At 38.6% G+C, this 13623-nt stretch overlaps 1 protein-coding gene across 1 annotated transcript in view; it reads left to right on the top strand.

Moving 5' to 3' along the window:
* The window catches only part of ELL (elongation factor for RNA polymerase II), a 150716-nt gene that overhangs the window by 85302 nt on the left and 51791 nt on the right, over positions 1-13623 (top strand). The window contains exons 3-4 of the mRNA XM_044672320.1: positions 11814-11935; positions 12521-12684. Coding sequence (XP_044528255.1) covers positions 11814-11935; positions 12521-12684 — 286 coding nt within the window. The remainder of the gene's footprint in view (positions 1-11813; positions 11936-12520; positions 12685-13623) is intronic.

The following is a 13623-nucleotide window of genomic DNA, read 5'->3' on the forward strand; positions in this document are numbered from 1 at the left end:
CTAGCATCAAGTAAGCTGTGAACTCACAGAGAACCAAGAATTCCCTTTCTCAGATGAATAGCAGTCTCAAGGGAGAGTTTTTGAGAGATGTTACTAAGCAAAATCTACATGCTTTGGCAATAGATGGGATTTGGAGTCTGGGGAAAAAAAGAAGAAATTAAGGATGAAACCTAGGTTTCAAGCCTGGATCACTTGGAAGATCGTGGTATTCTTAACATTAATAGAGGTTTAGAAGGAAATAAGGTTTGGAGGAAAAGATAATGAGTTCAGTTTTGGACATATTGAGTTTAAGATGTCTGTGGGACATTGTCTTTGAGATGTCTAATAGATAATTAAAGATCCAAGTCTAGAGGTCAGCAGAGATGTTAGGGCTGGATAATTCAATCTGAAAATCATCAGCATTCAGATAAGAATTGAATCCATGGGAGCTCTTGAGGTCATCAAGGGAAAATACAGAGAAGAAAAGAGGATCCAGGGCTGAACTCTGGGGACAACCATAGATAGGGGATGTTACCTGGATGAAGTTCTGACAAAGGAGACTCAGGAATAGTGTTCTGAAAACTCAGAAGAGACTATTCAGGGAGAAGTGGATGATCTACAATGTTAGCTGAGAAGTCAAAAAGAATGAGGATTGGAAAATGGCCATTGGATTGGGTAATTAAGAGATTATTAGTCACTTTGGAGAGACTAATGGAGGGTGCAATCTGCTGGAGAAGAAAGAATGGAATTCGATCACCTGTGCAGGTAAGACAGAGTTGCTTTAGTAAAGAGAAGGGCTCTCTTTGTGAGAGACAAGGCATCTGAGTGATGTGAGAAGAAGAGGCTGTGAAGGGAGGATGCTTAAGGGAATATCAGTGTGTATGTGAAAATCTCCTTGTGTGTGGGTAGAGAAAGTTGTGAGCTAGATGCCAAAAGACCTCTTCTAGACTTTGCTATGCCCTTAACTTGTTTTCAAATCATTGAATTATCAGCTTTGAGCCCAACTTTCCTGATTATATGGTCAGGAGCTGTGTAAGGCTACTTTCTTCTTAGATGCTAAGACTTGACTGTGACCTATTCCTGCTTTCACAATGCTTATAGGTTGTTAGGGGAGGTAAGACATATACTAATGACTAGAACACAAGACAGAATGTGACAGTGCATTAAGAAAAATGAAAGGTTTTCAGGAGTTCAAAAAAGATTGAAATTATTTCAATCTGTGAGTGATACAGGGAAGAAAGTAGCTTCTAAGCTGGTCAGTTTGTGGACAGGAGTAACTAAAGTTACAGTTGACAAGCAGTCAGTGAAGCATTTCCTATGTTAGGCACTCTGCATTTGATTTTGGGAATATAAATATAAATAGAAAAGGAGACAGCCCCTGGCCTCAAAGGAGCTTACATTCTAATAAGGAAAGAACACTGAGATGTAGTGTGGCTGGAGGAAAAGTCCTGAGTGAGAGGAATGGGGTGTAACTGCCCTGGGAGCCTCCTTGAATAGAAGTTTTAGAGGAGCCCTCTGCCCTTATCAGGGAGAGGCTGAAGTATTAGGAGGTATTTCCTGGGCTGTAATGAGGCTCTAGGTCTGGAGAACAGCTTCAGCTAAGAAAGACAAAAGACATTTTGGGAAGAGCAGGTAGTGAGATCAGTTCTCCTGGAGGGCTTCTGGCTGAGCATCTGCTTGGTATGTCAGAAATCACACAAAAATCTGCTTGGTTCCTTGGGATCTTCTTCAGTCCCAGCCCTTTAACTGATTACATTGTTAGAGAACACCCCTCCTCTTGGAGGAGTTATAAGAAAAGGACCACTGAGGTCCCTTCCAGCTATGAGTTGTTAGTATATTTTGCCAGGAGCTTAGGGTAAAAAAAGTGAAGGGAAGTGGTAGAGGAAGGACTGCAAAGGTAAGCTGGAACTAGATGGTGGAGGGTCTTGAATGAAGACTTTTACTGGCCAGGAAAAAAGGTTTCTTATTTAAGGGAGTCATGTAATTTAACCTATATATGTCAAATGAAGTCTGTGTGTTATTTGAGAACTTCCATTTAGTTGTTTAGGGAAAAAATGAGATGGGGGTGGGCAGAGCTTATCTAGCCAGAAGGGTTTTTTGTAGAAGTACTTGAAGTCATGCACCTTCTTACCTGGAGAAAAAGTCTTGGTTTCATGTCTCTTTGCCTGGCAAAAGAGTTTTGAAAGATCAGCTGCAATTTAAAAATCTTACTCTCCTCAGATAGGAATTAACTTTGTGGACCCACCCAGTTTTGGAATTACTTTATAGGTGAATCAGCCCTGAGTAGGCAAGGACATCTGGCATTTTGAGCTGCTGATGCTTCACACCTCAAAAAGAAGAGAAAGATTGGGCTGCCCTCATCTCACTCCTGAAACTTGTTAACAAAAACATGTTCTTTATAAAAGTCATGTTTTTCAGTTGAGACACCTGTGCTCTCTGAAAGTCCTTAATAGTGTCCAGAACCCAGTAGTTCTGTTTCTGTAAAAGGAGGCATTAACTCAGAGTCAATGTAAGCATGCTCTAGAGTGAGGGTCATCAAAGTACAGGCTTGCTGCCTATTTTGGTATGGCCTCTAAGCTAAGAATGGTTTTTATTTTTTTTTTTTAATAAAATTTGACTATGTTTTTTAAAATATAAAAAAAAGAAAAAAGAAAAACACGGGGATTTGACCCTTTGGCTGTAAGAGGAAGGAGCACTGAACCTTTGAGTTCTGGGATCTTGGACAAGCAAGGCTAGGACAGCTGGATGATACAGTGCATTGAATGCTGTTAGACTTGAAGCCAGAAGACCCAAGTTCAAATACGGCTTCAGTCTTTTATGATCTGTGTGACCCTGGGCAAGTCACTTTAACCTTCAACTGCCTCATTTTCTTTGTCTGTAGATTAGGAGTAATAACAATATCTACTTCCCAGGGTTGTTGTGATAATCAAATAAGATAATATTTGTAAGCTGTTGTGTAAACTTTGAAGCACTATATAAATGCTAGCTATTATTAAGTCACTTTCCCACCTCTGCTTCAGTTTCTTTGTTTATCATATAGAGATAAATGTTTTTATCTTCCTCACTGGACTCTAGATGTAGAAGATCACTGACTTGTATTCTTGTCCAAACACTATCCATGTTTAGCCTTGTGACCTTTGAGACTTCATTACCTTCATTTGTATAAAAAGAGGTGAAATGAATTATTATTGTGCAGATTAATAACTATTTATTTATAAGGCATGTTCTGTACTATAGTTGTATAAAGTAGCTTGTGGCAATCATTACCCTTATTTTCCAGATTAAGTGGCAGTTTAGCTAAGTGAGATGATTTGTCCAAGGTCAAACAGTCAGTAATTGGTAAATCAGTCTTGGTCCCAAGTTGTAACATATATGAAAGTGTATTAACATTAACTGATAATAGCTCATATTTGTGCTTAATAATAATGATAATTGACATTTGTAGAGCACTTTTTAGATTTATATGTATTATCTCACTTCCTGTAATAACACTATAAGGTATAGCCCCTCATTTTAGAAATAAGGAACCTGAGGCTCAGAGTTCTTTCATGACTTGGACTCAGTCTAGTGTCTAGTACAGAATTCTAACAGAGGCTTCTCCTCATTTCAAGTCCATTGCTTTTTCTAGTATCCATGCAGCCTCCCTCTGGAAAATTTGCAAAGTGCTTTACTCTTTTCGACTCTATGAGATAGGCTGTGTTCAACTGTTTCTTCCATTTTTTTGATAATTTTGATAATTGAGGCCAGACTAGGACCTGAGGTCTGTGAAGTAGAGCTTGGAAATAAGGTAGCATGGACTTAAATTCAACAAGTCTGCCCAGTGCTCTTTCCACTATTATTGAATTGAGGAGACCAGTGTATCTGAAATGAAGGAAAACAAAAATCAAAACAATTTTTATGGTAGTGTGTGGACAGTTGGAACTGATTAACAGAGAAATAGGTCCTTCTCACTGCTGATTCTCTTTAGTCAGAAGCTTAAAATATAAACATGAGTTTTCAGCAGTAAGACCTTTCACTGATGTCTAGCCATCATCTGGGCTAAATGAACAAGGGAGCAAAGCAGGGAGATTTCATCTAATGGTATAATTTAACAAGCGACACATTGAGGTATCCTGGGAGGCAAAAGTGGTGTTTGTATGATCAGAACCAAGATTACCTCCCTGTCACCTTGTTATATCAGTTGTTCAGTTAATTACCCTGTCAGTGAAGGCCAAAAGGCACCGCTTTGAAGAGTCAAGAGGCTAGTTTAAGTGGCACAGACAGAGGGCTTTAAAAATTATATTCTGTTACCAAGTGGGACAGACTGTTTGACATTCTGCTTTTAAGTGTTGTATTCATGAGTCAAAGTAACTCATTGCTCTCAGACTTAACTGTCTGGCTTGAAAAACTTTTTGGCTTCAAAAAAGCAAATCATAGTGATTATAAGGGGGCAAATTGAAGGGAGCCATTCTGTCATTCAGCTGGCTTCAGCTCCAAACAATCCAAAAATTCAAGACTGTTTGTGACCCTTGAAGTTAACCTGCTTTCCATGCTGTTCTGTAATCCTTTCTCTGAATATGCCCCGCAGCTCCTCTGACTTAATTTGTCACTTCAAAGACTGTTTTTTGCTGCAGACATCATCCTGTAAACCACCAGAGAGGGCCGCAAGTCCTAAATTTGGGACTGATTTCAAAAAGAAAAAAGTTTAAAGATGTATTGTACAGGAATTGCATGACTTTAAGTTTAAGCAGAGACCACCACTTTCCTTCCCCCATATGTCTGTCAGATCAGAGAGGGTTGCCTTGGAATTCTTTGAAAGCAAGAGGAAGCCCAGCCCCTTCAGGCTGCTTTTTTATTAAACTATAAGGTCGCTCTTGTCAGCAGTTGTTCAGAATACAGGAAAATATAGAATATGGACATATATCAACTACTCACTGCTTACTATCTTGTATTTTTGAAAGACAGAGAGAGAGGGAGGGAGAGAGGAGAGTTTGAGAAGAGAACCTTTTTTTTTTTTTTTTTTGCTCTGCTAGTATCATAAATTCTGACTTAGAAGAGACTATTGATGAAAGGCCAGCTTCCATCCAAAATTTAATTCCAGGAATATACGTTTTTAGGCATCTCTAATTGTGAGGGAAATATTCTTTATATTAAGCCAAGCTTCTTTGGTTATTCTGCCTTGTGGAAAAAGAAATTGAATCCCTTTTCTGCTATTCAGATATTTGAAAGTACTAGTTGAATCCCTCTTTAAAATTCTTACTCTCTAAGGTAAATAATATTTAACACCAATGTTTTTTGTTGTTGTTGTTGTTTTTTAAATCCTTACCTTCTGCCTTAGAATCAATACTGTGTATTGGCTCCAAGCCAAAAGAGTGGTAAGGGTAGGCAATGAGGGTCAAGTGACTTACCCAGGATCACACAGCTGGGAAGTGTCTGAGGTCAGATTTGAACCTAGGACTTCCTGTCTCTAGGTCTGACTCTCAATCCACTGAGTTACCAAGCTACCCCCAACACCCACATTTTTGATGGACATGATTGTCAGTTTCCTTCCTAAAGGAGATACCCAGAACCATTCTGTGGATGGGAATCTAACCTGGGCATAGGATAGATAATTCCCTTGTTTACTATACCACTAAGAAAAAGACTCATATGAGATAAAAAACATTTTCCAAACTGAAGATTCTCCAAATTATAATAGTAGCAGACATTATATTGAATTTTTAAGATTTTCCAACCAAAAAAAAAAAAAGGTGACCGTATATTTATTTTTTGTATCTGCTTATGTGTACTTGTTTTGCCTAGCTTGTAAGGTCCTTGAAGTCTGGAACTGTTTGGGCCTGTTATCTGGCACATAGTTAGCACTTGGTAATTAGAATATATAGTTATTTGATTCTCCCAAAACCTTCATGAGATAAGGGCCAGAGGCACTACTCCTAGACCCTCAATATGTTGAGGGATGTGTCTGGTTGTCAGGTCAACTATCTTCCCAGAATCTTTCCCAGTTTTGGTGCTTCTCAGAAGAGAGAAGGGATGGATATACACCCCTGGGACAAGAGTTCTCAAACTTTGTATTATTTTCGATAAGAAATTGAGGCACACTGAGTTTCTTGGGAGTCACTAATACTTTTGGAGGGCTGGGAGATCAGTACTCTTCTACCTGCAAAGTGCTTATATATGTTAGTTTATTTAATTCTTAGTCCTGTACTCTATCTACTAGCTGGGCAGCTTAGGAGGTGCTGGAATGCTAGACCTGAAGTCAAGAAGACCTGAATTCAAATGCACCCTCAGACACCACTTTGCTGGTTGATCCTGGACTAGTTACTTAATCTCTAATTGCTTCAGTTTCCTCAGCTGTAAAATGAGGATAGTAATAGCACCTAATTGGAAGGGTCGTTGTGACAGTCAAATAAGATAATAATTGTAAATCACTTAGCACAGTGCCTGGTACATAGGAAGTACTCTATGAATGCTTATTCCCAGCCCTCTTCTTTCCCCCTGAAGGGTTCAAGATCTGATATGTTTTGAGGTATGTTATATGTACATACATACAGGTATGTGTATGTGTACACACATATGTAATGGGTATATTTTGTGTACTTTGTTAATCCTGTACTTGACATCTATATCTGGACAAAGAAAATTAATATTTAAACAAATTTATTATTTATGTTTTCCTTAATCTACAATAGTATAATATCCCAACATTTTACAGTCCTTTGGAAATCCTTGCCCCTAAATACTTTTGTTTTGAATTATCATCCATCCCAGTCTACCTCATTTTGAACTCATGTAGTTAATTTTTTAAGCCCATTTTCTATTCATTGCTATTATATTTCATTCTATTAGATTTGCTTTGTACTTTTGGGATGTCATGCTTCCCTAGGGCTCAGGTTCTGTGATGGAGATTGTCCTTTTTTGCTTAATATCATCCACCAATTTATAAACATACCATCCTTGCATGTTTTTGTTGTCCCTGACACAGTTAGGAACAGGACTGAGGAGAAACCTGAGACTGCCTGCCTGCTGCCAAAGTACTTGCAGCCTGTGTCATTAGCTTACAAATGAAGCATATTTTGAATGTTCAGAATTTAGAATAACACTTAGGTGCAAAGAGACAATAAAATATTACACAGAGGACATTGAGGCAGAAGTAGAGAAATCAAGATCCTGTATAGCATTGTTTATGTGACTGACTGTTATCATGACCCAGGATTTCTCTTCTTTAAAATGAGGTGTTCAGGTTGCTAAAAACCCTTTCTAGAGCTGCTGTTCTTTTTATCCCAGTTTTTTCATAGCAATTAATAGAGTTGGAAAAGTTGCTAATTGTAAATAGAGCAAGAATTTGAGAACTGAAGTAGCTAGGGGGTACAATTTGATGAACCTGAAATCAAGAAGTTCTGAATTCAGGTATGGCTTCAGACATTTAACTAGCTGAATGACCCTTAGCAAGTCACTTCACTTCCACCTGCATTTCTGAAACTGTGGAATGCCAACCACCATAATAATAATAATTAACAATAATAGTTAATATTCGTAGAGGAACACTTACTGTGTACCCTCAGGCACTGTCCTATGCAGTTGACAAATAGTGTCACATTTGAATCTCACAACAACCCTGGGAGGGAGGTGCTGTTTTTTTCCCCACTTTACAGATGGGAAGTTATGGTACTTACTGAGGGTCACACAGCTAGTAGATGTTTGAAGTCTAATTTGAATTCAGGTCTTCCTGATTCCAGGCCAGTACTCTGTCCTCTGTGCCACTTAGCTGCCCCAAGAATGAAAGATCTTAATAGTACCTACCTCCCCAGGATTACCATGAAAATCAATGGAGATAATATTTGTAATGCACTTAATACAGCACCTAGCATATAGTACATGCTTACTAAAGAAATGCTTGTTCCCAGCTGAAAAACTGGGTGAGTTTCTTGTGGTCTGATATATTTAAAACAGAATGCTGAGTTTCTAGAGTATTTTGAATTAGTTTTCAAATGCTGCTGGGAAATATTCAGTTCTTTGCTTGCATTATTCAACGACATCTCATTCGTTTGTAGTTTCCTGCTGGCTCTCATTTTTTAGATTTTTTAAAATTCCTCTATATTAAAAGTTTGGCTATCTTCTTCTGGAAAATGCCATACAGGAAGAGGTGACAGGCTCTGAATTTCAATTATATTCTTATGTATAAATAGGACATTAAGGGGAGGTTTAGACACTAGATCTAGAACAGAAGCTTCCTAAAATTGAACCCCCTTCTCTCAAAATAGGTCGAATTGAGGCTACAGGAACTTAACCTGTCAGAGTTCTTTGGAGAGATCCTATCTTTTAATGGAACATAACCCAAACTTCTTTATATTCTTCAACCCTCTCTCAAGAAGAAACCCAACCCGCGCCCCCCCTCCCCATTATCTTGCTTTCTTTCCAACTGAGAGAACAAAGCATTGTCAGGAAATTTGTCCTTACTTTGTTTTAACTTCTCTAAATAATACAAAATAAAGATACCATAGGTCTCTGCCCTCATATATACCTTTGGTGTAAGAAAACCAAAGATATAAGATTGGTTAAAAGTGTTCTGTTTAGACATGCCTCCTCCTTCCCACTATAACATAGTAGTAGAGCTCTCATGAAATGAAATGCTCTCTTTGAAGAGATATGACTTAGCCAGTGTCACACACTAAATTCCTACTTGGAACTGCACTATTTCCAACAAGTCATCTTCTCTCCCCTCTGTGAACATTATTAGCGATGTGGAGCCCCCTATCATTTCACATTTGGACAGTTCTGATCATGAATAAGTCCTTGCTTGCTTTTGAGCTAAAATTTGTGCCCTTGCAACTACTACCTACTGAGTTCTGTTTTCTGGAACCCAGCAAAAGATATGTCTGATCTATTTTCCCCATGACAGATCCCGTCTTCAGTTTTTAAAGGCAATAATAATAATGTGACCCTGAAGACTTCTCCAGCCTAACTAGTAGTAATAAAATTCCCTAATTGAATCTGTACTGTTCATCAGCCATCTTTGCTGTGTATAAGATCTGGTATAAGGTTTAGGATCTTAGAACTTGGAATTTCAAATCAGAAGGCCTAGTACAAGTCCTGGCTCCAACCTTTTCTTAGCTAAATGGCCATGGGCAGCCTCCGTGTCCTATTTTGTCAGAAAAAGGGAATGATATGGGACAGGTAGGTAGCACAGTGGATAGAATGCTAGGCTTGTCGTTGGGAGGACCTAAATTCAAGTTTGGGCTCAGATACTTCCTAGCTGTGTGACCGTGGGCAAGTCACTTAATCCTGATTACCTAGCTCATACCACTCTCAGAATTAAGACCGAAGATAAGGGCGTTGTTTTTTTTTTTTAATGGGAATGATACTACTTGTGTAACTCAAACCTCTTGGGGTGATTGTGAAGAAAGTATTTTAAAAGTTGTAAATCAATATAGAAATGGGAGTTGGTTTAATTAGTATTAAAAAGACTAATAGAGTTCTATCTTAGCAAAGACATGATGTTTTTTGTTTTTTTTAATTTTAAACCCTTAACTTCTGTGTATTGACTTATAGGTGGAAGATTGGTAAGGGTAGGCAATGGGGGTCAAGTGACTTGCCCAGGATCACACAGCTGGGAAGTGTCTGAGGCCGGATTTGAACCTAGGACCTCCTGTCTCTAGGCCTGGCTCTCAATCCACTGAGCTACCCAGCTGCCCCCAAAGACATGATGTTTTATTTGCAGGTGGTAAAAAGAAAGAGGATCAAAGAGAGTGTTTGAAAAGGCAGTTAATATGAGTGGTTTCAGGTTTAATCAGAAGTTTCTTTTGATTCCCCCCCCCCCAGTTTATGATTTCTTAGAATTCGATTCCAGTTAATGTATTTGGGGATAATTATGAATAAAAGTCAAACTAGAAACACACCATGATTTTCTGATGCTTTTCATGGACCCCTGATTGACTATGAATTTCAGAAACTTGAAACTCAGTCATCTGTGTAGTGTGTTTCGAATGACTTGTAATTGAGAACAAAAGTCACATCTGTAAATGGGTTATTTTAAGTCTACCCAGGGTGGTTACATGTGTTCAGTGAGTAGTATATCAACAGCAAGAGCACTAGCAAAATACTTGTTGCATAAATGAGGCCGATACAGAATCTTAACTCTGCAGGAAAAAAAAATAGACTCACATTGTCTCAGAGCTAAAATAGAGTACAGTGTCAGAATGAGAACTACTTCTTTTTTTTACAAAGATAAGTGTCTTGGCCAGTATTCATGGGAAGTGAATGATAAAACTAGTCTAGAACCTAAATCTCTTGTGTCATGGGACAGTGTTCTTTGTTTAATACCCTGTTGTTTCCTGGCACAGGTATGTTTTTGATAACAGGACAGTCAATTATTTGGTATTAAGTCTCCTCAGCAGCCAGTAAATATCCTTTAGGTCAGTGTGTCATGAACATGTAGGATTGAGTTCATTTACACTCCTTCAGCAACTTTTGTTTAAAAACAAACAAACAACTCCACCACCCCTAAGCTCACAAATTAAAGCAATATGTCGAACCTCTTGCTTTTGAGTAAGATGGGAAAAGTAGATTTTAGTGACCCCTTTTCCCTCAAGGGCATTTGATATTTTCTTAATTTGACAATCTAAGAAGCCTAGAGCTGTATGTGATGAAGATTTATTATAATGGATAGTCAGTAGCTCAAGAGACAAACTCTTTCTGTATCTGAACCCTCTTCCTAATAGTCTGGAATGTGCTAGACATAATTACTTGTCAACAGCATCACATATGGCTTTTCCATTTTCAAGTCCTCTTTGCCTCTGAAACTGTCATCATTCACCAAGCATTTGTTAAAGGCCCACTATGTGCTAGGTTCTAAGTGAGATGTGAAAGTAAGAATAAGAGAGAAAGGGGCAACTAGGAGCACAGTGACTAGCCAGGACTGGAATTGGGAGGACCTGATTTCAAGTCTGGCCTCAGATACTTCTTAGCTGTGTGACCCTAGATGAGTCACTTAACTGATTGCCTAGCTTATACCACTCTGCTGGCTCAGAATTGATATTAAGACAGAAAGTAAGGGTTCAACATCAACAACAAAAAGAATGAGAGGAAGAGAAGTACCTAAAGGGGTGAGAAGGAGGAACTTAAGGTCCTCTGGGAGTTCAAAGGAAAAAGGAATCCCTTTTGGCTAGGAAAAGATATCAGGGAAAGTTATTCACGGAAAAACTAGCATGTGAGATTGTCCTCAAAAAGTATAGATAGAATGTTAACGGATAAAGGATATAAAGCCAAGGGCGAAGGTGGGAGAACAGCTTAAGTAAAAAGCACAAAAGCAGAAATCCAGGGAGTAACGTAAGGGCTCACGTAGGATCTCTTTTATTAGGATCTTGGTAAATTTTACTGCTGTTTGTGCAAATATCATGACAAAAAAATTTAAAGATTGATGAGAAGGGAAATTACTCTTTGTAATAATTTCTCTGGATTGAATAATTTATTTATAAGGTCAGGGAGTTAGTTGGCATAGTGCAGAATGAATAAGGTTTGGAGTTAGGAAGATGCATCCCAACCCCTTAACAGTTACTAGCTGAGTGATTTGGGCAAGTCAGTGAAGGTCTTTTAGCTTCAGTTTCTTCATGTATAAAATGGAATTTGAATTTACCTCCCCAGGGTTGTTGTGAGGGTCAAATGAGACAATATATATAAAGCGATTTACAAACATTACAGTGCTGTATTATAAATGCTAGTTCTTCTTACAGTTGGTCTTGGCTTATGATGATAATGATGGTTTAACCAATTTTTTTTTTTTTTGGTTAACCTAAGTAAAGGTCACACAGTGCCACTTTCCAAGTGACTGACACTTTTCCCCTTCCCTTTCCAAACAGCACATCACAATTCCCCGGCCTGGTTATCCAACAGAAGTACGAACTTTCACATTTTATCTTTCAAATATTGGCAGGGATAGCCCCCAAGGGAGCTTTGATTGCATCCAGCAGTATGTGTCCAGGTGAGTGATGTTTTGGAATAATTCATGTTAATGCAAACATGCATTGACATAGTATTACCTGTTCTTTTAAAAGTTGTCTCTCTTTGCCTACAGTTATGCCAGATTTTGTTTATAAAACATGTACTCTAGAATCACTGATTTTAGAGTTGACAACAATTTTGAAACTCAGAACATGGAATATCAGAGGTGGAAGAATCTTAGAAACCATTTAATCTTCTCATTTTTACAGATGAAAAAATTGAGGCCCAGAAAGGGAAAATAAATTCATTTACCCAAGGCCAGTGGGTCAATAGCATTGCTGGCACTAGAACCCAGGTCTCCTGGAGCTGTCTAGTCAGGAATGTGCATAGTTAGGCCTGTTTTCTAGTATGTTAGGCTGAGGTAACATGCTGGAAAGTGACCACAGTAGGCTCTTTGGTAGTTGAATTACTGTTCTATTTGAAATCAATTTATATAAGGGAGACATTTAAGGGCAAGTGTCAGCTTCCAGGAAATGATCAAGTCTTGGAGTTTTCTTCACAGGTTTCCCAGCTCTCAGTTATTTACTAGTAAAGTAGAACACTCAATTTCTTATTTGTATTGCAGCAATGGAAATGTTCACCTGGACTGCTTGGGCAGTATACAGGACAAGATTACTGTGTGTGCCACCGATGATTCTTACCAAAAAGCCCGGCAGAGCATGGCCCAAGCTGAGGAGGAGACCCGCAGCCGCAGTGCAATCGTCATTAAACCAGGAGTTCGCTATGTTGGTAAGGAGCTTGGTCATCTGAGGGTTACATGTTGATTCATCTGATGTTAAACACCTCCAAAATAAAGTTAAACTCCATAACTCAGCCTCCCACTCTACTTGGCCATCTCACCAGACAGTGAATTGCCAAACTGGAGTACTTAATGAGCCCAAAACTTGATCCACGTTTTCCCACTTCAGCAGGCAAGTTTTCACCCAGAGTATTCTCCTCGTGTCCATTTCTGCCTATTGAAATCCTTTCTCTCTTCCAAGACCTAGGTCACGTGCCACTTCCAGGAAACTTTTCCTAATCAGTCACTCCATATGAGAGAGATCTTTTCCTCTTGATTTTATGATGTACTGTTCTCATTTTACCCTACTTATAATAATCTTAATAGAATCTATTTCTGTAGTTCTTTTCACTATAACAACCTTACAAGAAAGGTTTTCACTTGTGTAACTTCACTCAAATCTTTCAGTGGCAGGTGGCCTTGATTTTGTAGTGATTATAATATAAGGAGAAGGTGAGAGAGACTGACAGACAGTCATTACCTGGAAGTTGATTAGTTGATAATGGATTTTCTTGAGTACAACCACCAAAGATGGAAGAATTCATGGACATGATCTTGGAGGATGGGGACAACTATGTCAATGGGAGAACATCTATCCTGATGAAATCACAGTTTCTTGTAATACATACTTTTTGTATATTGGTATTGTTTGTGAGACATGGGAGATAGTGGCACAGGACTGACCTTCATAGTGATGTGCTCTGTGAGCAAAGCAACATTGGAGTAGGTCAAAAGAAACATGAGTTGTGAATATTTAAAGACATCTCTATCCCAAATGTTCATATAGGCCATTTGTGCCTCACCTGTAGTAGACTTCTGAGCTCATATTGGTCTCATTAGCCACAGTCAGACACATTGTACATTCATCCCAACATAGTAATGCCATTTTT

Source organism: Gracilinanus agilis, chromosome 1, assembly GCF_016433145.1.
Source record: "Gracilinanus agilis isolate LMUSP501 chromosome 1, AgileGrace, whole genome shotgun sequence".
Classification (NCBI taxonomy): Eukaryota; Metazoa; Chordata; class Mammalia; order Didelphimorphia; family Didelphidae; genus Gracilinanus; species Gracilinanus agilis.